The sequence below is a fragment of the Protopterus annectens genome, chromosome 6.part0 (genome assembly GCF_019279795.1).
Source record: "Protopterus annectens isolate FY-2018-M chromosome 6.part0, PAN1.0, whole genome shotgun sequence".
Classification (NCBI taxonomy): domain Eukaryota; kingdom Metazoa; phylum Chordata; order Ceratodontiformes; family Protopteridae; genus Protopterus; species Protopterus annectens.
The window spans coordinates 86,915,464-86,942,339 of NC_056737.1; the positions used below are offsets into that span (position 1 = coordinate 86,915,464).

A 26,876-nucleotide genomic window follows, 5' to 3' on the forward strand; every position below is an offset into this window, starting at 1 on the left:
AGAGAAAGCATATGACAGGGTGCCTAGAGAGGAGTTGTGGTACTGTATGAGGAAGTCGGGAGTGGCAAAGAAGTATATAAGAGTGGTACAGGATATGTACAAGGGTAGTGTGACATTGGTGAGGACTGCGGTGGCAGTGACAGTTACGTTTAAGGTGGAGGTGGGATTACATGAAGGATCAGCTCTGAGCCCTTTCTTATTTGCAGTGGTGATGGACAGGTTGACAGATGAGATTAGACAGGAGGCCCCGTGGACTGATGTTTGCAGATGACATTTTGATATGTAGTGAGAGTAGGGACCAGGTTGAATTAGACCCTGGAGAGGTGGAGATATGCTTTAGAGAGGAGAGGAATGAAGGTCAGCAGGGCTAAAACAGAATATATGTGTGTAAATGAGAGGGAGGGTAGAGGAATGGTGAGGATGCAAGGAGTAGAGTTGGTAAAGGTGGATGAGTTTAAGTACTTGGGATCAACAGTTCAGAGTAATGGTGAGTGTGGAAGAGAGGTGAAGAAGAGTGTACAGGCAGGGTGGAATGGGTGGAGAAGAGTGTCAGGGGTGATTTGTGACAGACGGGTACCAGTAAGAGTGAAAGGGAAGGTCTACAAGACGGTAGTGAGACCAGCTATGTAGTGAGATGGTGGCATTGACAAAAAGGCAGGAGTCAGAGCTGGATGTGGCAGAGTTAAAGATATTAAGATTTGCACTGGGTGTGACTAGGATGGACAGGATTAGGAATCAGTATATTAGAGGGTCAGCTCAGGTTGGACAGTTTGGAGACAAAGCAAGAGAGGCGATATTGTGTTGGTTTGGACATGTGCTGAGGAGAGATGTTCGGTATATTGGGAAAAGGATGTTAATGATGGAGCTGCCAGGTAAGAGGAAAAGAGGAAGGCCTAAGATAAGGTTTATGGATGTGGTGAGAGAGGACATGCAGGCGGTTGGTGTGAAAGAGCAAGATGCAGATGACAGGAAGAAATGGAAATAGATTATCCGGTGTGGTGACCCCTAACGGGAGCAGCCAAAAGAAGAAGAAGAAGAATCAGCTATGATCACCTTATTCCATTTCCCAGTAAACAGACACAATTCATCTTACTAGCCTGCATTACATGATTCAGCTTGATTTTTTTATTTTGACATTTGTTGACCAGGTTAGTCCGACTGGGCAGATGCCCTTTTTCAGCAGAGGCACAAGGAGAAAAGCTCCAGTTGTACAAGTAAAAAGGCACATTCGAAACTGTGAAAAAAATTAATTACATTCTGGAATTTAACAAGAAGTACTTTCATGATAATATGTAACATTTCATCAAGGAGAAGTATATAGTATAACCTGCAGTTTGGAGTTTAAGAGTTGGATTTAAATTAAGACAGATAGCAGAACAGAGAGGATGAGTTAGGAGGGAGAAAGGTAGTAGAGAGGTAATGAATAGTTGATGGAAGGAGTGTTAGGTGTAATAGGTAATCAGCTTAGAGGTCAGTGACTGACTGAGATCTGGGAATGTAAACTTCTTTTTCACCCATGTAAGCAAACAGGAAAGTATTTCTTAACTAACATTAAAATACATTTTACAGACAAAGCAATGAGTAGATGGCAAAACAAAAAAAAAAAATAAGCACATTTCAGTACTCACAATGAAACAGTTCTATTACAAGGAAAAATAATACATAATTCCAAATGCTCCTGTAACCGATGTGGGAGAAAGTTCCAGATTGGACCAGTTTATGAAGAATGTTGCCATGATATCAGAGGGATGCTCCCATAAGGTCTGAACTTGGTCAGTTATTAGCTGTATCTCTTAAAACTGGGGTTCTGCTTACGGTAGCCATGACTATAACACCAAGTCTTTAACCCATGCTTATTTCTTGTTTTGCCTTGCAGATAATGTAGCACTGTGATTGTGACTGGGGACTACACTTCTGCTGTTGGGATTGTGGTAGCTCCTACCGATACAGTCTGCCACAGAATAGAACTACAGACTAGCCAGGCAAACCAGAACAAGGCTGCTCATGACAGCTAATATGGAGCAGATGCCAGTTGTAGTGTATTGTGGCTACTAGTCCCAGAAGGAATTCAGCTTCTGTTCTTTGGGTCTGTAGAGTATTTTGAAGAGGAGTTTGCAGGGAGCTACCTGTAAAAGACTGTCTTTCTAAATATGCCATAACCTTTTTTTTCCTCTAACATATTATATATTACAATTCTTGTTTTTGTTATACTAAATTACCTTTAACTTCTCTATAAAGTCACTAAGATTTCTCTAAATATTAAATCATTGTCATATAAGTTGTATCTTTTTTAAACAACTGTTTTCACATTGTGTCTAATTTGGTATAATTATTTAAACTGTAGATGTTTTTGTATTATTTTTGAAGATTGTGAAATTATTGTTCTTAAAATGTTTTTGTAATACTTTGGAGCTTTTCTTCCCCAAGCCTCCACTCAAAATGGGCACCTACCCAGTCCGACTTTCCCAGTAATCAAATGTCAGTGAATAAATAAATAAATAAATAAATAAACAGAAGGAAAAGGCAGTCAGGAAAGCATTCTAGCTAGGAAGTAAAGTTGAAAAGAGGCAAAGAAAGTGAATAAGGCCTGAGATCTAAAGGTAGAAAGCGAGTCTCTACTCTGAGTTTTGAAGGGGGAGAGTCTCCACTAGGTGTGGCAATGAGAATGATTACTTTGAGGAGACATTTTATGCTAGGGAAAATTTTCTCTTTAACTAAAACTTCTGTGCACTGAAATTGTAGCTACTGTATTCTGTTGAGAATGGAATAAAAACTAACTGAGGCTCCAGTGAACTGTACTATAGCTCTATAAACAACCTTTAACAAAACATCCAATCCACTATTACTTCAACAATCCAATTTACTAGAAACCCCATGAACCCATACCCATCTGAAAAAAACCTCTGAACAAAAGACAATGTGGAGGCATACCTGGAAGCAGTTGAGGGGCATGTGGTTAGAGAAAAGTCACCCTAATTTGAGTGAGTGATACTTCTGTACTATCTAATGTGAAGACTTACTAATGGCATGCATGGACCTGGATGCTGATGCATACAAGTATTAGAAACTTAAACAGTAAATTCTGCCTGGGGCTGCAATTTCACCTGAGGGTCATTCACTTAAATTTCATAACTGGATATTTAGTAAGAAAAGGCTAATAATGTCACAGCTGGCTAACTTAAGGCATATGTTGAAACTGTGGCTAGAATATCATGTAAATAATGTAAGAACAATTCTAGAAATCTTGGCTGTAGACACCCCCTAGCAATTTAATTCTTGCTTTGAGTGGGAGGCTGGCATAATGGTTAAGGTGTTTACTTTATAGAACAAGGTGCAGGGTTTTATTCTCACATGGAGTAAATGACTACGCTTAAAATGGCCCCAAGGGCAGTTAGCCTAGTACTAATCTATGAACCTAATTATGAATAAAAACCCATTATTGCTGACAGGACAGAGTGATCATGACTCTTCTGAGCAGCTACTTGTTTTAATAGAATGTTTATTAAATTGCAAACCCCAAGTCTGGCTTTCATGCATGAAAGGCTAATAATATTATGCATTTAACTAAGCATATTTCTACTGCTGCAGACAAAACAATGCTACCATCAGAGTTGGTTTGTTTTATATGTTATAGATAAGAGTATATATCAAATTATACCATGACCCCCCCCCAAAACGTGCACGCTGATTGGCCAGCGTGCACATTGTAAATCGAGTTATACTAATGGAAAAAGGTCCGTAAGCCGGACTTTTTACCATTAGTATAACTTTACTTTTAAAACACTGTCTCGCTATGTTAAATGGGTTTAACATAGCGAGACAGCTTTAAAATAAGCAACGGATATCTCCGTTGCTTATTTTAAAGCTGTCTCGCTATGCTAAACCCATTTAACATAGCAAGACAGGTTTTAAAAAGCAACGGAGAAAGCAAGATCTCCGTTGCTTTTACTGTTCGCTATGTTAAATGGGTTTAACATGGCGAGACAGTTTAAAATAAGCAACGGACATCTCCGTTGCTTATTTTAAACTGTCTCGCTATGTTAAACCCATTTAACATAGCTTACAGTAAAAAGCAACGGAGATCTTGCTTTCTCCGTTGCTTTGCACAACTCTGATGTACCGCGGCGCCAGTACATCAGAACTGCCGGATGCCAGACATCTGCGGAAGGGCAGTAAACAGGCATTATACTATGCCATTATTTAAGAAAAGTAATAGTTTCTTTTCTTAAATAATGTCATGGTATAATAGCAATAATCCACTTCTGGGTGTGGGTAATGCTGTATTTACCCACGGTTGGCTTTGTTTGATCCCTCGGGCTTCGCCCTCGGGACCAAACTACGCCAACCGTGGGTAAATCCAGCATTACCCACACCCAGGCGTGGGTTATTGCTATAATATTGCATAGTTACTAACAGCAGTACTGCACCTTCTAAATGTATTAATTCTAACTGACAAGTTATACTTGAAACTATGCTGTGAAATGTGATAAAGCTCAGCTTTTAACTTGTAGAACTGTAGATATTGCTTTTTGCACTTTGCTGTTAATATACATGTTAAGTGAATTATTATGCTGGATAGGAAAGAGGTACTGTGATTGCTGGACTCAGGAAGCATGATTACACTGGTTAGAACAGAATTTGTTTGTAAGTATAGAATAACTAGTAACCAAAGACTTAGCAATATGTGCACTTGCAAACAAAAGTCAGTATCCTGTAACAAACACATCGAAAAACAATTTTGGTAAAGTGTTATACCCAATAGCTGTAATACCTAATTAACATATGATGTGATAATTGGCTAGACTTTCCCCAATTAAAAAAAAGTGATGGAAGATATGTGGGCAGTTCAGTCAGATATATTGCCAGAAGTATATGTCAAAAATTAAAATGTACTAATCTTTGAATAAAAAGCAATTAAACATTAAACTCTATGATAAAAGAAAAACATCCCTAAACTATATAGCAGATCAACAGGCCCTTGTTTATTTTATTTATTTTCATTTCATATTTGATTGCTGGGGAAGTCCAAATGAGCATAAATTCCATTTTCAGTTGCACCCAAGGAGAAAAACTTCATAAGACATAATACAAATTGTGTATACGTGATCTTGGAAACATGCAAGAGTAAACACATTATAATAAATTATAAAAATGAGATCAACTGAAGAAAAAAGCATGATTACATCAGTGACAGGCATAAAAAAAACATAGATACATATGCACACACACACACGCATATATATATATATATATATATATATATATATATATATATATATATATATATATATATATATCACATATAAAATTAAGTATATTTGAGTATTTGAGTATTTTGGAGAAATAAGAAGTAATAAGATACAGGAGTTACAGAAGAAAAAACTTGACAGTAAGAAGAATATTATAGGCTAAGAAAGGTCAAAGGAAAGGGGAAAAGAAGAGGATAAAAGACTGAATGATGATGACATAGAAGGAAATAAGAGATAAATAAGGGTAGGTGCTAAGAGCAGTTACAGGGATAGAGGGTTTATAGCAGATTACAAAGAAGAAGCTACATGGAAGAGAAAGAGTGGAAAGAAAGTAAAGGAGGGAGAATATAGGAAGGGGAAAATAAAAGAGTTAATTTAATGTGGAGAAAGCCAAGCACAGAGCCTGGAGTTGAGAAGGTATCCTTTCAGGGTATGCTTAAAAATGGAACTTGTAGGTGTTGGTCCAATGTTCCAGATTTTGGCTACTGTGCAGGAGTATAAACTATGTCCTATTTTATTTTCTAGGTTTATGGGTTTCAAGAAGCAGATGAGAAAAGTGGATGGTTAGGAAGGTACTGTTTGAGAATGTTGCTGACAGATACACATTGGAAAGGGTTATATATTATTTTATGGGTCAAGTAAAAATTGAGCGTACTTGAGGTAATTGGACATCTCAAGCCAGTTTAATGTTTTCAGAGTAGAGCAGTGATGATTTTTATATGACAGATTGTTTGCAAACCTAGCTACCTTGTTATAACATAATTGTAGTTTTGTGATGAGGGGGATTTGAATATTGGTAAGAAATGGTAAGATATATAGTAGAGAAGGTAGAAGGTTTGTATTTGCCAATGTGACTGTGGAGGAGTTGGTGAGGAATTTTTGGATCTGTGGGGCATACCAAGTTTTTAATATGTTTTTTATACAATTTTGCATATGAAGATCAAATTTCAATTTATCATCAATTGTGGCACATTGTAACTTGGTATGAGTTATGACCTCTATATCTGTGTGATGAAGTGAAGTTATTTTGAAGCTGTCTTTGAGAGGTGTTAGAGATTTGGGGGGGGGGTAGTAATAGGTTGGTTTTATTGGTATTTATTTATTATTATTATTATTATTTATTGAGATTTGTTAACCGGGAAAGTCCACTGGACCAATGACCCATTTTCAGTGGAGGCCTGAGGAGAAAAGCTCCATACAATCACAGAAATTTTTACATAACATCAGCTTAACTTTGAAAGTCAAGAACGTTCTTACACAATACAGATTGAAGTAGTTATACAAGACAAATACATATTTAGAGGTATACAATAAAAGAAAAATTAACCCAGTGTACTAGATTTTTAGTAATTCTGTTTGTATATTCTCATCAATAAGAATACTGTTTAATCAATTATGTTTATTCAGCCACAGAAATAAAGAAAACAAGAGAGATTGGATATGGAGACAGATAGTGTAAATTGCAACTACATTAAGTTAGTAAAATTATTTGTAGAGTATAGTGGCCAAAACATTTAAGGTGCTTTAATTATATGACAAGAACATACAAGGTTATTGAGATAGTGTTCTTTTAGTGCAAATTTAAATGTTTTTAGATAGTCTGGTTGAGTAAGAAAGAGAGAGGGAGTGCATTCCAAAGTTTGATAATGGCATGGGAATAGAGACATTGTCCAGCTCTTTTTTTGGGTTTAGTTATGGTTAAGAGTTGTTTGTAAGAGGACCTAAGATGCCGAGTAGGGGTGTGTGTTTGTATTATAGTTTGAAGGGATGGGCAGAAGTTTGAATTATTTAGTAGTTTGTGGGTGAGAGTAAGTTGGGAGTAATGTAGGTAATGAGGGAATTCAAACCAGTTTATAGATTTAATGGCCAGGCAATGGTATGTGCGATTTGGCATGTTAGAGGCAAACTTGGCTATTTTATAGTAGCATGACTGCAGTTTGTTCAGGAGAAATGTAGGTTAGTGAAAATGATCACTGGTGTTACCACCTTTGTGAAGGTTTTTCCATATTTGTGAGACATATGCTTCAGAGATTGATCGGTTAATGAGAATGCTAATTGGAAGAGCTATAGAATCTGCTGCAAGTTTTAGGTACTCAGCTGGAAGGCCATCGGAAGAAGTGAAGCATGGTTTTAGTTTTGAGAGCAGTTTACGAACTAGAGAGGTGGGTACTGGTTGTAATGTAAATAGAGGAGTGGATGGGTTTTTGTTGGAATTACAATTGATGTGGGGGGAGTGGTTAGAGAGTATATTGTTGTTTATGTTGCCGATTATACTTTTGTTAGTTTGTACAGAGAAATCATTAACAAGTTTTGGATAGTATCAATAAAATGAGAATTGAAGGCTTGGGCGATTTCTTGAGAGTCTTTGTCAGGCGATGGGGAGGGCTTGTGCTGACTACCAGGATTTAGGAGAGAGGAAAGAGAGTTCCAGAATAATTTGAGATTATTTTGTTGGGTAGTGAGTTTAGTGGAGAAATAGCTTTTTTATCACTGATGACTTCCTTTTTGGCATTGTTACGGAGTTGTTTATATCTGAGTTCAAGTTGTGGGTTCTGTTTCTATGCCATTCCTTCCAGGCTTTATCCCTGGAGGTGAGTAACTGTTTAGTTTGTTTAGTTAGCCATGGGGCATGGTTAGGCTTTACTCTTTTGGTATGTGTGGGGGCAAGACTGTCTAGAATATCTAAAAAGATTTTATTGAAGTAGTTGACTGCTTAATCCAGTGGAAAAAATTGCAAGGCGACCAGTTGTGTGTTTTTAGAGACTCTAAGAATAGTTGTTCATTGAAATGGGTAAGATACCTAGTTGTTCTTAGACAATGCAATTTGTCAATTTGAAGTTGAGTTCTATGGGTATAGGCAAGAAGATGGTCACTAAACGTACTGGGTAGGTTTCCCTGCCTTGGTGAATTTTTGAGGGTGTGAGACGAGTATCCAGTCTAGGGTTGATTCTGTTTGTTTTTTTACCTTACGAGTGGGGTTAGACATGAGTTGAGTAAACCAGTGCAGGGATGCTTTATAGAGATTATTGATAAATATGTTAAAAAGCAAGGGCCCAAGAACAGACCCTTGGGGAACGCCTGTGTTGTTGAGTAGGTAATTGGATTGCTTACTTTGCCATCTAACAGATTATTTTCTGTTGTGTAGATAGCTATGGAACCAGGATAGCATATGTGGGGAGCAATTATAGTCTGAAGTTGTAAAAGTAATTTTGAAAGTCAGTACGCGGAAGATTCGACAATAATTACATCCTTTAACAACATCTCAGAGTTAACACAAAATGCATTTACTTCCATTAAGTCTTGGCTTAACGAAGCTCAGCTGCTACTTAATCCCAAAAAATCTAAACTTTTACTTTTCACAACCAAACCTTTAATACTAGACTTTAAAATATTCTCTCAAAACAATAAGGAAATTGAAATTGCAAAAACAGCCAAACTGCTTGGCATCACAATTGATGAGAGTTTGCCAGTTTATATTTGTGTCGCCAAGAATGATGGTTTCATTTGATAAATTGAGGGTGGTCCAGGATAGTAGATCTTCCAGACTAGGTATGTTTTGACCTGGGGGAATATAGAGTACAGCAATACATAATTGTTTTCTGTTGTTGATGTGAAGGTCAACTAGCAATAATTCCATATTTCCAAATGTTGGTATAGATTTATCGTATGGTATAACAGCTAAAGTGTCTCGGTAGATTAATGCGACACCTCCACCTTTTTATGTAGCAGGTCATTTCTATGTATATTATATCCTGGAGGGATTATTTTAGTGTTAGCAATATGTGGTTTTAGCCAGGTCTCTGTGAGTGCTACAATATCTGAGAGAGCCAGGCATGGAATGGTACATAGGAACAGTTGGTTTTCACAGAGTCAGTGTTCAATGGAGTTGAAGGCATTTTGAGTAATGGTGTGTAAATGAGGAACTGTTTAATGAGCAGATGAGGATGGAGTCATCAGTGTACTGGATGAGGGGAAGCTGTTGGGAGGATGCATGTAAGTTGTTAATAAAGATGTTAAAGAGAAGAGGTCCAAGGATAGAGTCTTAGGGCACACCAGTATTAAATGGGAGAAAAGAGGAGTATGTAGAGAGACATTTTACAGATTGTTGACACTAAGAAGGGTAGCTAGAGAACCAGCTGAGTGATGTATTCGACAGACCAAGTGCAGACATTTTAGAGAGTAATTTGGAGAGGGCGACTGTGTCAAAAGCTTTGGAGAGATCTGAAAGCAGGTAAGAGACCAAGTTAAACTTATCTCTAGCTTTGATGATGCTATCTAATAAGGCAAACAAGGCAATTGTTATGCTATAGTATGGGTAAAAACCATGTTAGGTAGAGGTTAGTAGATGTTCTTGAAGAAGGTATTGTAAGATCTGCTGATGTATGCACTTTTCTAGAATTTAGAAAAGGAGGATAAAAATGCGATAGGCCTAAAGTTTGTTATTTCAGAGGAATCATCACCTTTGTGAAAAGGTATGATGTAGAATCTTTTCCAGATAGATGGGACTTTTGATTCTTGAATGGATTTGTTGATCAAGATGGAGACAGGATACTCAATGGAAGTAGCTGCAAGCTTTACATATTATGTAGGTAGTTTGTCAACAGATGTTGAAAAGGGCTTGAGCTTACTCAGTAGGTGTTTTAGATGTGAGGCAGAAACAGTTTTTAAGGAGAAGAGAGGTTTATTGAAAATGCTAACCTCATCAGGGCCATTGTGAGTTTATATGAGATTTTGTGTTAGAGTAGTAATAGAGTTCATAAAATGTGAGTTAAAATTATTAGCAATTTCAATGGGAGAGCTATCTGGGCAGGGGCTTGGACAGTAGGAGTCCTAGGGTCTAAGATTTTGTTAATAGAGGAGCTAAAGTTCTAGGGGTTTTGTGGACTATTTGCAGATCTAAATAATAATGTTTTTTTTTGTTATCAAAAATAAGCTGAATTTTAGCAAGGTTACAGCTGTTTGTGAGTTGAAGCTGGGCAGGAGATTTAGTTCTTTGCCAAGTTCACCAAGCTTTGTAACTCTTCTGCATTACTGTGTGACTAGTGTGGGATAGCCATATAGTCTGGGCAGATTTAACATGTTTTCTTTTGATGAGACAATGCTATTGGGTATTGAGAAACAGAGAACTGAAGTACAGCAACAACCACAGGTAAGGTGTAAAGATTGGAGACCATTGTTGGAAACATCAGGTTTAAAGTTGGTAAGGTTATGGCATTCCTTAAGAAGTTGATTGTTGGAGCTGTGGCTTATTAATCTCTGGACATAGATGGGATAATGGTAACTGAGGGATTCTAGGATGGTTCTGGGAGATGTATAATTGTTAGGATTTAAAACTAGGAGCCAGTCAAGAATGGAGCCAGACTTTGAGGTTTTGCTGGGGTGAGTATGGAAGGTTATAAGTTGTGGAAATCCATATAGGTTGATGCTGTTTGATGGATAGCCTGTTGAAAGGTGCTGCCAGTCAGTGATGACATCACCATGCTTTGAAAACTTTTGAACTTGGTTTGATAATTCCCTCTCCTCTGATTATCATGTAACAGGGGCACTCAGAAAGTCCTTGAACTCAGTTTAGCTAATTTGCTTAAGGAATACCATCCAGATCTATAGAAGTCATTGGCTGTTTATATTCAGTGCTGCTTAAGCAAGCTATTGAATACAATACCTACCTTTGCATGTAGAAGGACCCCAAAGGTTCCTAGCTAAGATGATCACTGGCTTAAAAACTCTAAGATACCAGAAATGACTAGGTGCTCTATCCCTTTATTCAGCATATTATGGACTACTGAGGTGAAAGCCACGTAAGATGGTCCTAGATCTTTTGTACCACCACAAATCAAATAATAAACACAGATACCAGAACCAGGGCTCTAAATCTTCATCAGTAAATAAATTAAACATGGCGTAGATATAGCTTCATTCTGCAGCACATTCTCTACCCCTGGCTTTAGCCCCTGCCACCTTACTTCTTCTTCTTCTTCTTCTTTCGGCTGCTCCCGTTAGGGGTCGCCACATCAGATCAACTGTTTCCATTTCTTCCTGTCCTCTGCATCTTGCTCTGTCACATCAACCACCTGCATATCCTCTCTCACCATATCCATAAACCTTATCTTAGGCCTTCCTCTTTTCCTGTTACCTGGCAGCTTCATCCTTAGCATCTTTTTCCCAATATACTCTGCATCCCTCCTCAGCACATGTCCAAACCAACGTAATATTGCCTCTCTGGCTTTGTCTCCAAACCTTCCAACCTGGGCTGACCCTCTAATATACTTATTCCTAATCCTGTCCATCCTCTTCACACCCAGTGCAAACATATTCAACAATGCCACGTCAAGCTCTGACTCCTGCCTTTTTGTTAATGTCACTGTCTCCAACCCATATAACATAGCTGGTCTCAGTACCCTCTTGTAGACCTTCCCTTTCACTCTTACTGGTACTAGTCTGTCACAAATCACTCCTAACACTCTTCTCCACCCTCTCCATCCCGCCTGTACTCTCTTCTTCACCTCTCTTCCACACTCACCGTTACTCTGAACTATTGACGCCAAGTATGTAAACTCATCCACCTTCACCACCTCTACTCCCTGCATCCTCACCATTCCTCTATCCTCCCTCTCATTCACACACACATATTCTGTCTTAGTCCTGCTGACCTTCATTCCTCTTCTCTCTAGAGCCTATCTCCATCTTTCCAGGTTCGTCTCCACCTGTTCCCTACTCTCACTACAGATCACAATGTCATCTGCAAACATCATAGTCCATGGGGCTCCTGTCTGATCTTGTCTGTCAACCTGTCCATCACCATTGCAAATAAGAAAGGGCTCAGAGCTGATCATTGATGTAATCCCACCTCCACCTTAAATACATTCGTCACTCCCACCGCAGACCTCACCGCTGTCACACTACCCTCGTACATATCCTGTACCACTCTTACATACTTCTCTGAAACTCCCGACTTCCTCATACAATACCACACCTCCACTCTAGGCACCCTGTCATATGCTTTCTCTAAATCCACATAGACACAATGCAACTCCTTCTGACCTTCTCTGTACTTCTCCATCAACACTCTCAGAGCAAACATCTTACTAATGTCTGCTAATTCTAACCCTGCCCTTTTTCCTCACTTTAACCCTAATGATACACCTTGACTTAGAAAAAACACTTTCCATAACACTACCACTGCACAAGATACTTGGACCCACCCCATATGCAACAACACACACAGCATTAAATTTATGCTTGTACTTAGCCCTCACTCTAATCCAAACTTGCACTCACACACAGTCCTACTGATAATACTGGAACTTTCAATATATTAGACTGTTTCAGCATTAACAACCAACATCCACACTCACCTTATCTAAACAAATTTGATCACATTTCTTTTGCATTCAACAACATGCACATTCAGTCACTCTCACAAGAATTATGAGATTCAACCAACTTCACTTTTGAGAAATTGACTGAAATTCATTTCTAGAAATACATAGCCCCAGTAATGAAAAAGGTGCATGGCTAGAGGGCACAAGAGGAGCTAAGATTTGGGTCTAGTTGGAAGGGATAGATAAATCTGACACTGAGTCCTGCTAAAAGACTCCTGTTAAACTAATATTTTATTTTATTTATTTATATTTGTTTACCTGTAGTGCATTAAACTCAATGGATCATTTGAGGCACAGTCCAAGTGAATAAGATTGTATAAGAAATGAACAAAACATATTTACAGATGCAAGGATATGCTAAAAAAATACATATTTACATATACAATAATATTCCACAGCATTTAGTTCATGAAGAAGTTTATAATCTCAAAACATAGATGGAAACATGGAATCATGCTGAACAGAGCTTTTTGGATAAGATGTAGCCATAATGAATAAGATGGCTTATGCTACAGGGATAGCAGTAAACTATTATATAGAGAGAGGTATGAAGATATTAGAAGAGTTGAGTGTGAATATTTGCAGGAAGGGATACCATGGACAAGAGAAAAGAAATAGTAAGAGAGACATGCAGAGGGAAGAGGAGTAGAAAGAAGAGGAAGTGTGAGAGATGTGAAGAGAGCAGGGAGGGAGGATGAATGAGAGGCAGTATCTGAGGGGATGACAAGATGAGATAAGGAAGGATGAAACAGGGATAAAGGGCTGTGAGAGAGCTGTAGGGTCAGGTAATGTGATCTCCATGAGTGCAGCTGCACTTTGTTTGGGTGAAGAGGTGTTCCATGAGTTGTTGTCTGAAGTTTGTGTACTTTTGAATGTCTCTGATTGAGTGAGGAATGGAGTCCCATACTTTAGGTGCCAGGATGGAGAATGCATGGTCAGTTTAATGACGTTTATTTTTTTGAGTAAGTAGAGTGGGAAGCGATTGAGAGATACTCCCGAGATTATATGTGGGGGGAGGAGTTGGTGAAGAGTTTATGTGTAAGAGGGGACGGTGTCTCTAGAGAAAGGGCTTTCAAATGTATTTTGAGCCATTTGGCTTTGGTAAGAGTTAGTCAGTGGTGCTCGTTAATGGAGGAGTTAGTAATGAACCAGAAGATTTTGTAGAAGATAGTTTGAAAAGGTGGTGGCATTTTTCTTTCAAGCTGCAGCTATTATGCATAGTCCATATCTGAGTTGTGGTAAGAGTATTCTTTTGCCAGTGGCAGCTTTGACTGGCTTAAACTAAAGAGGTGATAGTTTTCCCAGAACAGTTTGTTGATCTTTTTGCATGTGTTTTGAATGTGGAGTTGAAAGTTAAGTGACTGGTCTAGCCAAATGACAAGGTGTTTGAATGATGCGATAGTTCAGGTGCTAGGTTGGAGAATGCATGGTCAGTGCAATGAAGTTTCTATTTTTAGTATGGTGGTATTATTAATATCTTTAAAATTAAGGAAGTGCTATTGTTTTGTTGGTTAAAAATAGCATTGCTTTTTATTTTTGAGGGATTGAGTAAATGTCTTTGGCCTAGTAGCCATTGGTTGAGGGTTTGTAGGTCATATTGGAGCTGGGTTTGCACAACAGACTGGGATTTGTTTGACATGTAGATGACCATGTCATCTGCATAAAGAATTAGAGGTATCTGAGGGTGATGAAATGGGAGTTTGTTGACAATTATGAAAAACAGCAGAGGGGTTAAAGTGGAACCCTGGGAGAAGTCATTTTATAAGAAGAGCTGTTTCATTTAGTTTGTCAAATAGTAAGTTATGGTCAATTCAATCAAACTCTTATGTGAGGTCAATGGCGACAGCTCCTGTTAGGCTGCCTTTGTCCCTATTGGATAATTGGATAATAGAGAGCTTTTATGGTGCTGCATCCAGACCAGAATCCAGAGAGAATGGCAAGGGAACCTTATCAGATTCTTAAGCTTCTCCTTGCTACACCAAAGCAGAGAGACACTCAGAAATCAAATCAGGATTGTAAGAGTAAAGAATGTAAGAAACTACAGAAAAGGAAACTACTAGTAATACTGGTGGAAGAAACGACTTTTGTGAGGTAACTTGTGTAGAGGACGAACAAGATTAAGAGGAGAAACTCTACCTGTATTTGTAGAATTGGAGGAGGCCTTATCCTGCACATCATGTCAGAATTCTGTTGACAGTAATGTTGACTTGGCTGACATTAGATAAACCATAATAATTTCAAACCCATTTGGAAGGAATAATAAAAAAGAACTAGACAGAGTATATGTTCCTAGAATGGTATCGTACTGATGTGTAAAACTAAGCATGAAATCAATCTCACTCTCTCTATCTCAGGTTCCTTACTTACTTACCACGTCACCACATCGATGTCCAGAGTAATGCATGAACTTTATAAGGACATCTGTGTACCAGTTTCAGCGAGAGCAGCCAGTCCAGCATCCAGCACTTAATCAAACTTTAAAGTCCCTATGTTGTACAAGGCAATAGAACTGATTGAGAAAACTGGGAGCAATGTCCATCTCTTTGCTGTAAGACAGGTAGCACAAGCTTCAGCTGGATTCACACCATCTGAACCTCTGTCATTTCCATTTTAATACTTTAATCTTAGTTCTCTGTTCCTAGAACGGCGTGGTACTGATGTGTAAAACTAAGGAGTGGTTTGCCACTTCTGCAAGTTGGACATTGTATTCCAACATAAATAACTTGATGTTATATATCCCATAGTGCTGTAATGTTGTAAAAGTACCTCAGCAGGTAGGAGGTACTGGTTTCAGTTTTTAATACTGATATTGCAGTGCAGCATGAGGGGGGAAGGTGCTGCATTCCTGAGTGACTTGTCCTTTAGATGAGATTTTGGTTATATTGAGGATCAGAAACCCATCCTTTGGTTTGTGCATGAATGTGCGTGGCCTGTGTGATTAACAAGGCAGCAGCCAGAGTTTCATTATGCAAATGATCATGATTGACACAGAATGCAGATTTCCCTGTGACATTGTGCATACATTGTTTCCAGAGCAGCTTACATTGTACTGTAGTATTAAGAAGCAGATTTTTTCTAGTTTAATCTGTTATATTAATCTGTTATATTTTGTAATATATATATATATATATATATATATATATATATATATGTGTGTATATATATATATATATATATATATATATATATATATATATATATATTTATATATTATATATTTTGTAAGCTCGCTTTGCCAGAAGCAGCTCCTTACAGTAGAACAGTTATGTATTATAATAGTAATAATTATAAAAGTAGAATCTAACATTGAATAGTAAAACTATAATGAAATGCTAAAAGAATGAAAAAGTGTTGTGGGTTGGTTTCACAGCATACCTTGCTATTGCATTAATGCAAACTGTAATCAAATGGCAAAAAAAATTCTAATGAGTTTTGGAAATGTCGAACAAACCAACGGAAACTCTCTGTATGTGTGTGTGCGTGTGTGCGTGTGTGCGTGTGTGCGTGCGTGTGTGTCTGTGTGTGTGTGTGTGTGTGTGTGTGTGTGTGTGTGTGTGTGTGTGTGTGTGTATGTGTGTTTATATATGTATATATATATATATATATATATATATATATATATATATATATATATATACTAGTGATGACAATTTCTTTGTTAATTTGGTAGATCTGAGGAAGGAATTCAAAGGAAGAGGGTACACTGAAAGCCAAATAAATTCAGTATATGAACAGATTAAGACTGAGAGGCATGGAAGAGGCAAGCCATATTTCTCAATGAAAGTAGTTGGTATAGATAAAGATGATGCCACAGATATAAGAATCCCCCTAGTTATTTCATATACCCAGGAAATAGGTAGTGTGAAAAGCATTATAAACAAGAATTGGCACATTTTACTAGTTGATGAGCAAACTGAAAGGTGGGTAGGGCAGAAGCCTAAACTCACATATAAAAATAAGAAAAGTCTTAAACAGCAACTGTGTTATCTGAGGTCTAATGTAATCACCCATGAATTAGAAAGAGGTACAAGGAAGTGTGGCAAATGCAATTACTGTGAATATATTGATACATCTAGTTTTTTAGGCATCCCAAAACCAGCTGTTTATGGGAGATTAGAGCTAAAGCCAATTGCAATAGTAAAGACTTTGTTTATTTAGCCTCTTGTGTTAAGTGTTATAAATTTTATGTTGGCAAAACCAACTGCCATCTCAAAACCAGTTTTACAGACCATCTATATTGCACAAAAAGGGGAGAAGAATATAGTGCATTGGCTAAACATACTATATCTATGGGGAATGAACACACGTTCTTATTCCAAGTACTTCATGTACAATATGCCAATGAAAGACTTAGTGATTTAGTAAATGACACAGAACTAACAGAACTGAAATGGATTTTTAGGCTCGGAGCCCATAGAGGGCATGGGCTGAATGATACACTATCCCTCTTACCTGTCTTAAGAAACAAGAATATTAAAAAATGAGTTTACATGACATAGGTTTTATGAAAACTTTTTATAATTATATGTTTTAGCATGTTATTGAACTTGTATTTTATGTTAAATTGATTCATTATATGAATGAACAATGGTTTTAAATATGTATGTACCTTTAAATATTTTGGAGAGAAACTGGGTTGTGTTGATCAGATATGGTATAAAAACTGGGTCTTTTATTAAGTGTTATGATGTGTCTGAGGAAGTAATTTTTTACAAAAGTGCTTACACAGTACATTTTTGTGGAACTGGAATAATAAACAGACTTGTGGAATCTTTAATAGTGTGCCTGTCTCCATACCTTGGGATTTTTTCTGATATATATATATATATATATATATATATATATATATATATATATATATATATGTATATATAAGCCGTTTATAATCTCGAAATACTGAAATGTTGAATTTCAGTATCTTGAGACTATAAACCCGAATGTTTAAAATAGCGAAAGTTCATAATCATGAATTCGAATATCTCGAATTCGCGGTTATGGCATTATGCTAAGTGATGTCCGGGATTGTGTGTTTATGGTGCGAGGTGCAGTGTTTGGATCTAGGTGTTTTGTTAGGTAAGTGAGTGTTTTGTAAGGGATTTGAGTGGGGATTAGAGTGTGTTTGAGTGTGCTGATATGTTTGATGCATGTGTGAGGGACTGGAGAATGTGCATGTGTGAGTTTGCTTTTGTTTCCTGTTTGTGCGATCTCGGAATTAGTATATATAAGTAGGGTGTGTGGGGGGGTGCAGCCCCCCACATGGGGTGTGCAGGGGGGCTTGCCCCCCCTGCTTATGTGTGTATGAGTTGTGTATGTGTGTAGTTTTTGTTTGTTTATGTTGTGGTGTGGGTGTTTCGGTGTATGTATGGTGTAGTGTATGCGGCTTGTTTGGTGTTTTGAATTTCGTTGTTTTGGGCTCGGGGTTTTGTAGTTTCAGTGTTTTGTGGATTTGTTTCATAGTTTCGAGATACTGAAATTCAATGTTTCAGTATTTCTAGATTATGAAGTGAATCTATATATATATATATATATATATATATATATATATATATAGAGAGAGAGAGAGAGAGATAGATATACATACCAAGAATAAGTTTTATAGTTGAGGAGTTTTTCCTATTCCCGTTAGTGTGAACAAAATGGAATATCACAAAACACCCGTTTCCAGTAGATTGCCAAATAAGGTATAGTTACAAGTAGCAATATGAAAATACCCAGATTTAATTTGCCCAAAGCACAAGATGCTTAGGAACACAATGCCAGTTAATATGTCTGCAGTAATTTCTTTGTTTTTGGGAGATTTCTCCCTTTGTCATATTTGTGCCATTGTAGTGTTTGGGGGGCTTTCCCCTCATATCGGACAGTGCAGGGAGGCACAAAACACAGCTATTTCTCATCCCTGTGCTTTCATTTCATAAGTAGAACTGCCAAATAAATTGTGTATAGAGCATAAGTATTTCATTTTTCTTTCTATAGCTGTTGCTAAAACTGTCCAGTGCTTAAGGGAACTGTAACTTATTGCAAGCACAGTAAAGTATTTTCCAGTCTAAGATAGACACAGTTAACCACGTTTTCGTCTATGTGAGTAGTGTTTTTCAGTATCTTCAACAGAAAATCTTAGACTATATGTGAATCTTTTACTTTTTCAGAAAAAAACACAACTGCTCTTGATCTTCAGCTAAAGCAGAAAGGTATTTCTTTTAAGCAGTTTTTAAGCACTGTTAGTGCATTCTTGCCTTGAAGTTAGCTAACAAGTAACAGAGTTGTTCTTGGAGCAACTGTTGGTACATCTATTTGTTTTGCAGATTTTCTGTTGATATATTATGTAAATGTCTTTTACTTCAAATAAGTTCAGCTGGAGAGTTTTTGGAGAGTATAGGATATTTTTTTTCTACATCTATGTTATAACATGTTTTTAGGTCATGTATTGTTGAAGTCTTCTATTAAAAAAACTTTATATAAAAATAGTTCCAAAAAATATGTAACTATCTTTTACTCTTCAGACAGCACACAAAATTACTGTATCTCATCAACATAAATCCTTAGCTCATTCAGTAATTAAAGAAAACAAACATACATTTTTCTTTATTTTATTTTATACTTTTTTTGGTTATATTGAGAATCAGTAAGTCGCCCTTCGGTTCGCCACACTATGAATATTCAGGTGGCCAACAAACCAGAATCAATAATTAGGTGGGAAGTTTAGAGACATGGGCGTGATGCTATGTGTGACTTAGGGTTGGGGAGGAGCTTGCTACTGTGCATCTGGTGGGTTTCAGATCCTCAAAATAACCAAGATTTTAAACAGAAGTCCCATCTGCCTGAGTTGGCATTAGCTTAGGTGGATGGAAAAGATCCCACAGCACCAATCAAAAACAGTAGGGTAAGTTAACAGTTCTCCGGCCAAATTTCCCCTAGTCAGTATGAATACCACTTCAGGTCTCCGCTAAAAAGCGTGCATTGGTTTAGTGGGATTAACCTGGTCAACAAAGTATAAATAAATGTTGTAAACTGTAGCTACTTATGTAAATACTGTGTTTTGTGTTGAAAATCATATTAACTTTACAATTTGATATAGTTCAATAGCTGGGTTGTGGTTCTACTAGCAAAAATATCACAATCCATATTTATCCAGAGGTTTTTTGACCCTCCAGACTTTTAATTTCAAGATCTACTACTGTTCACACCTGCAGTCACATGATTATGGCTTACACCCCATCTGTCAATGCTAGAACTGCTGATTCTACATGGGGGGGGGGGGGTATTTGAAAATACCCATGCTCATTGTGAGATTATTCCTGTTGTTACTAAAAAGTTTGTCATGGAGCAGTAATAGTGTAGATAGAAAAAACAGAAGAAGGCTGTGCTTGACAGCTAGTAGATAACTGCAGTTTACCTTGGCTAATATCCTTTGAGGAGAATTAGATTCCTGTCCTTGGGGTTCTGAAGAGGATTTTGTAGAGTTACCTGTGGAAAATTAAGGCAGCCAGTAAGGTATCTTCATCTGGGAGGAGATTTCAGAAGAGGCAGTAGGAATACTTGAGGCCTCAGTTTTCAAGGTAAAGAGCCATATATACTGTGTGTGAATTTTGAAGAAAGAAAGAAAGAAATGTCTCCACTGGGTAGGAGTACTGCAAACACTCCAAAAAAGCTGCCTGTTATAAGACGGAATTTAGGGATACAGATGGACTTCAGTACAACTTCCTTTGTGGATTACACCCTAAATAAGTTACTCTTTATTTGCTACAAAGGACATATGAACATGCAAAAAAAAAAACGTGATTTTTAGATAGCAATTGCCTGTTATTCTAAGGCTGAAAATTTAGCAAGGTTTGTTTACTTCCATGTTTTGTGTTTTTCTACAAAACTGTATTTATTTTGGTTGAATAATGCACTTTTTTGTTCATTTATTTTTTAAAGAAAATAAACATTATATACTGATACATTATGAAGTCCAACTTCTAATTTCTTGGATGCTAAAAAAAAAAAAAAATGAAACTGGTCTGTTGAGCTATAATTTTGTTTGAGTTATCAAAAAAACACGAAAATCCACTTTGAAGTGGTTCTCAGCATTAGCATCATCCACTTCAGACCCAACATACCATTTTGTAGCAGTCTCTGTGCTGCATATGTGCCCTACTGCAAGTGATATGGGACCGTTCCATAGATCCAAAGATGCAGAACATTTCCATGGCTGATCTGCATTGTTGTTCCTCCATGACAGAGTTTAAATCACAGCTGGTGCAGTATGAAAAAGCTTGAAATGCAGATGGTAGAGGATTTCATGCTTCCTTTTTAACTGTCCAGCATTTTATTCCGAATGCTAAAATTCATTTACGGAGGTAAAACATTCAGATAAATACTACAATGAGCCGAGCATACCTGGTAAAGTTCAATTCTTTGTTCGTTTCGTTTCGCATCTCGATTAGATATTCTCAGCACCCGGAACTCTGCCCGAAATAAGTTGGTGGCATTTTTCTCCATTCTTGAGACATCAAACTTGAATAGCTTGGAGGTTTTCATCTTTGGACACTCTAAATCATCTGTTGGTGAAGAAGAGGTAAAATTCATTAGGATAATGACAGTGATATTATATTTCTGCAACTCCCTTTTATAATCAGTACATCAGTATAATAACAATATTTTTTCTTTCAAACCTTGGTGTTTAAGTCTTGGTTCTTTAAAAAAATATATGTCTCTCTCTCCCTGAATCACTTGGTTGAGACTTTACATGGACTTGTGGTTATACATTCCTTTTCTGGGTCGACATAGTGGTAATTCTATAGCACAAGACTGTGGCTCCAGGTATACCACCAGTATGGGCCTCTGTCCTCCTCCTACTTCCTCACCAGAATGCTAGCAGACATTACTACACATTTACGTATCACACTAGCATTTTTCTAATTTGTGGTGGTGACCTCTCCCAAATTTATATTTTTGTAGGCTGCTGCCAGACCACAGAAGCATTGACCCCAACATGAGAATGTAGAACAGTTGCAGGAATTAATTCCAGCCAAAATACACTGCTAATTCAGCCTGTCACTTACAAAATGTGCAGGTTCATGTTACTAGCCCCACAGAAAGAGCACCACTATATTAACATGCATTTTTTATGAATCGCTGTGTGGCACAATGCAAGACAGCAGCATAGCAGGGAACAGATACTCAGAGATATAACCTTATACTTATTAAGTAGCTGCTTTTATATTAGTAGCTGCTCCCTGCTATTATATGAAACACTGTTGGTGATTCCCCTGTCTACAACATCATTGTGTATAACGCACCTCTGTGTGTCATGTACAAAAGCTAACAGATGTCTGTATGCCATTATTCATTACAAAGGTGCATGCCTATGCAATGCAGCAATAAATTCAGTGCATTAAAAATGCAGCAGGATGCATTCATGTAGATGTGCAGTGTGTCACAGTCCCAGTCACTCTTCCACTGCTGCTCAAGATAATCAATTATCCTTTTATTTAAAGCTTCTATTATCCTATTACCATAATATTTATATTTCCATGGTATTTTAATTTTACTTACTCTTACACCTCCAGTTAACATCTCATTTCTGTCCATCTTTCTAAGAAAAAGCTTTGTGTTCCATCCTTTTTTGATGGACAGATTAACACAGAGTGTCATTACTAAATGCTAGGAAATAATGTAAAACTTCATCCATGCCGTGAATGTTAACAGTTTACCAAAAAAATCATCTAAATATTAATAAAAAATACTATGAACCTAATGTATGTACTACACCCATAAATGCTGTTAAAAGTACATTTAAAACACTTCTTACTTCTGATTCCACTAGACTCTGTATGAATGTGTATGAAATACACTCTGTCGTCACTGTACTAAACCTCTGTATGCTGCATCTATGAAATACACTCCGTTATGACTGTACCAAAACTCTGTATGCTATGTTTGTGAAACACTCTCCATCATCACTGTACCAAAACTCTGTATGCTATGTCTGTGAAGTACACTCCATCATCACTGTACCAAACCTCTGTATGCTATGTCTGTGAAATACACTCCACCATCACTGTACCAAACTTCTGTATGCTATGTCTGTGAAATACACTCCATAATCACTGTACTAGACCTCTGTATGCTATGTCTGTGAAATACACTCCATCACTGTACCAAACATCTGTATGCTATGTCTGGGAAATACACTCCATCATCACTGTACCAAAACTCTGTATGCTGTGTCTGGGAAATACACTCCATCATCACTGTACCAAAACTCTGTATGCTATGTCTGTGAAATACACTCCATCATCACTGTACCAAAACTCTGAATGCTATGTCTGTGAAATACACTCCATCATCACTGTACCAAACCTCTGTATGCTATGTCTGTGAAATACACTCTATCATCACTGTACCAAACCTCTGTATGCTATGTCTAGGAAATACACTCCATCATCACTGTATCAAAACTCGGTATGCTATGTCTGGGAAATACACTCCATCATCACTGTACCAAAACTCTGAATGCTATATCTGTGAAATACACTCCATCATCACTGTACCAAACCTCTGTATGCTATGTCTGTGAAATACACTCTATCATCACTGTACCAAACCTCTATATGCTATGTCTAGGAAATACACTCCATCATCACTGTACCAAAACTCTGTATGCTATGTCTAGGAAATACACTCCATCATCACTGTACCAAAACTCTGTATGCTATGTCTGTGAAATACACTCCATCATCCCTTTACAAACCTCTGTATGCTGTCTGTGAAATACACTCCATTATCACTGACCCAAACCTCTGTATGTTATGTCTGTGAAATACACTCCATCATCACTGTACCAAACCTCTGTATGCTATGTCTGTGAAATACACTCTATCATCACTGTACCAAACCTCTATATGCTATGTCTAGGAAATACACTCCATCATCACTGTACCAAAACTCTGTATGCTATGTCTAGGAAATACACTCCATCCTCACTGTACCAAAAATCTGTATGCTATGTCTGTGAAATACACTCCATCATCACTGTACCAAACCTCTGTATGCTATGTCTAGGAAATACACTCCATCATCACTGTACCAAAACTCTGTATGCTATGTCTGTGAAATACACTCCATCATCCCTTTACCAAACCTCTGTATGCTGTCTGTGAAATACACTCCATTATCACTGACCCAAACCTCTGTATGTTATGTCTGTGAAATACACTCCATCATCACTGTACCAAATCTCTGTATGTTATGTCTATGAAATACATTCCATCATCACTGTACCAAACCTCTGTATGCTATGTCTGTGAAATACACTCCATCATCCCTTTACAAACCTCTGCATGCTATGTCTGGGAAATACACTCCATTATCACTGACCCAAACCTCTGTATGTTATGTCTGTGAAATACACTCCATCATCACTGTACCAAATCTCTGTATGTTATGTCTATGAAATACATTCCATCATCACTGTACCAAACCTCTGTATGCTATGTCTGTGAAATACACTCCATCATCCCTTTACAAACCTCTGCATGCTATGTCTGGGAAATACACTCCATCACATACCTCTCAACTGTCCAGATTTTTGCAGAATGTCCAGATTTGTGCCTTATATTTTTGGTCTGTTTTTTATAAAATTGTGGCTTTCTGGCAAATTAGTTACAAACCATTAAAGACTGAAGTTAGAAGATAATGACAGATACTTGAATTTTACACTTCATACCCTTCAGAAAATTCATGCAAATGCAAAACCTGTTATTCTAGCAACTTTCTAAATTTGTGAGAGCAATATTTAAAATGGTCCCTGTTTGTACCACTTTTTTCATGGCTTTGTCCAGATTTCTTACTCAAAGAGGTTGAGAGGTATGCAGTCCATCATCACTGTACCAAACCTCTGTATGCTATGTCTGGGAACAGGTTGTAACTCCATTAAATGGCTGCAGTATCAATAAAAATTAAACAACCATCCAACAACAGGAAGTAAAAAATGAAATGATCATCCAGCCACATATAGTAGTTATGCAGAAAAAAAATGTTGTTCAACTTTCCAATAAGTATAGATGAACTATGTTAGAGTGCTATAGAGACAACTTACATAACTTCAGGCATAATAACCGATGCCACAAGTAAAGCTAAGAACTCAAGTTCCATAGGACCAGACAACATGGTTTACTACACAAAGACAAGGGAAACCTAACTATAGCTCCCATCAGTCATGTTAAACAAAATATTAGCATGTTGACATGTCCCTGAATTCTGGCAGCAGCTAATATTGGTAGCAGTTTGCAAAAGGGGAATCATACAAGACCTAAACAATTTTAGGCCCTCCACCCTAACCACTGCACTGTGTAAAATCTTGCAAAGGGTCATAATGGAGTTTATCCAAAATGAAATGGAGGTCCTACTTGTGCAGATGTATAAATCTGGTAAGGGGAGATCTATCCATTTGAATGTTCTGGTGCTCTTTGAAAGGGTAACAGCAGCATTTGCTGAAGGACTGATAGTACATACAACTTAACCTGGCCTTTGTAAGGCATACAGGCATACAATACTTTTCTGCATTAAAAATAACTGACACATTAAAAACATTAACTACATTAAATGTCAATCCTTATGTAATTAAATGATTAAAATACTGGTTAAGCATAAGGATACAGCAGTTTAGGGTGGGACATGTTCCCTTTCTAGCCATAAGGAATCATCAGTAATGTCCGACAGAAATCTGTACAGGACTGATTCTTTCCAGACTATTTTTCAATGTTATATTTTAAATATGCTGATGATTGCAAATTTGCACTTCATTTAATGTAGACTTTTTTTAAAACTATGGTAATTTTAAATGCTGTGAATACCTCGTTTTTCCTTTTGTCTACCATTAATTTGTTCTTTAGATGAGATGATAATCAAAGGCTCCATCTGCCTAAGTCATCAGTATCTCAGGAGGCTGTAAAAGATCCCAGTGCATTTAATGAAAACACAAGGAAGAGCTTTATTTATAATAACTTCATATACTACATACACATTATATTATGTACACTTCACAGAGAAAAACAAAACATGAAAAAATAGATATATTCAAAATTTATTAACACTGCTTTGAATAACAGACATAAAAATAAAGTGAGAGTACAGTATCAAAACTAAAGAAAGTTTTGACCACATTCTTTTAGACACAGCCAGAGTTTTAACTTAATCAATGTAAGAATTCAATTGCAAAACTTATTGTAAAGCAGTTCCTCACATCTTGTTAGCTGAACAGCATTTAATCACTACAGAATATCACTGTCTCTTTTTTTCTTGGATGCCACAACATCCATATATTAGCACAGGTAACAATAAGGAAAAAGATATGTACTATAATATCGCTTTGCCAACTCTTGCCAATATTTTGATCCCTCTAACAGGATATCAAGGCAAGTGCCATAGTTTCTTCTACCACAAATATTTCAAAGTCTCTTACCAATAAATAACTTTATATTTCTTTTGTCATTTAACAGGTAACTTTCCTATCATGAATCACCACATAAAAACCTCTTATTTCTTCTACTCCCTGAAAGCATTTGTCTTTCTTTAATTTGTTTCTTACAGTTTTCAGTATTTTTTCTGAGGTATTATAAAATAGTAAAAATCCATAAGTATTTTGTACTACAACTTTAGTTGTAGAACCACGTCTCTAATATTTAGTTTCTGTTCATCTAATTTTGCAATATACTGAAGTATAACAATTTTAACATCTTTTTTCCTCTTGCTTATTATGCTTTCCCATATAGCTACATATATTACCCAGAGAAGTTGTCCAAGAAAATCTGTATTGTGCATACTACAAGCTAATAACTCCACTGAAACCCAGTGCAAGTTGACTAATGCAAGCCATATCACCACTTGTTAATCAAATCTAAAATATCCTTTTCTTTTTTGCAGTACACAGTTCCCCTCTATAATAAGGTTTAGTTTGTTTCTACATAAGCACTCAAAAATAATTTCAACACTATTTTTCTTTATCTTTCGAAAATGGGAAAAGGGGGGAAAAGGAGTTTATATATCCAAAATGATTAAGGACCACCGGATGCAGCAATTATACTTTTTGTACTGAAAGATGTTTTGAGTATTTTCCACATTGATATAACCAGTCTTACTGAGTTAAAAAGGCTATCTAATTTCTGGGAAAAAAACAATTGCTTTCCAAAAGGCACTCCTAATATCTGTAAGTCTGTTTTTGTAAAACATTTGAATTGTATAGGAAATGAATGTCCATAGT

General features: G+C 37.0%; 1 protein-coding gene across 2 annotated transcripts in view; it reads right to left on the minus strand.

Annotated features, from left to right (window-relative positions):
- The window catches only part of TGFB3 (transforming growth factor beta 3), a 1,304,555-nt gene that overhangs the window by 342,079 nt on the left and 935,600 nt on the right, over positions 1–26,876 (minus strand). For both annotated transcript variants that reach the window (XM_044073867.1, XM_044073866.1), the window contains exon 2: positions 21,011–21,171. In XM_044073867.1, the coding sequence (XP_043929802.1) occupies positions 21,011–21,171 (161 nt within the window). The remainder of the gene's footprint in view (positions 1–21,010; positions 21,172–26,876) is intronic.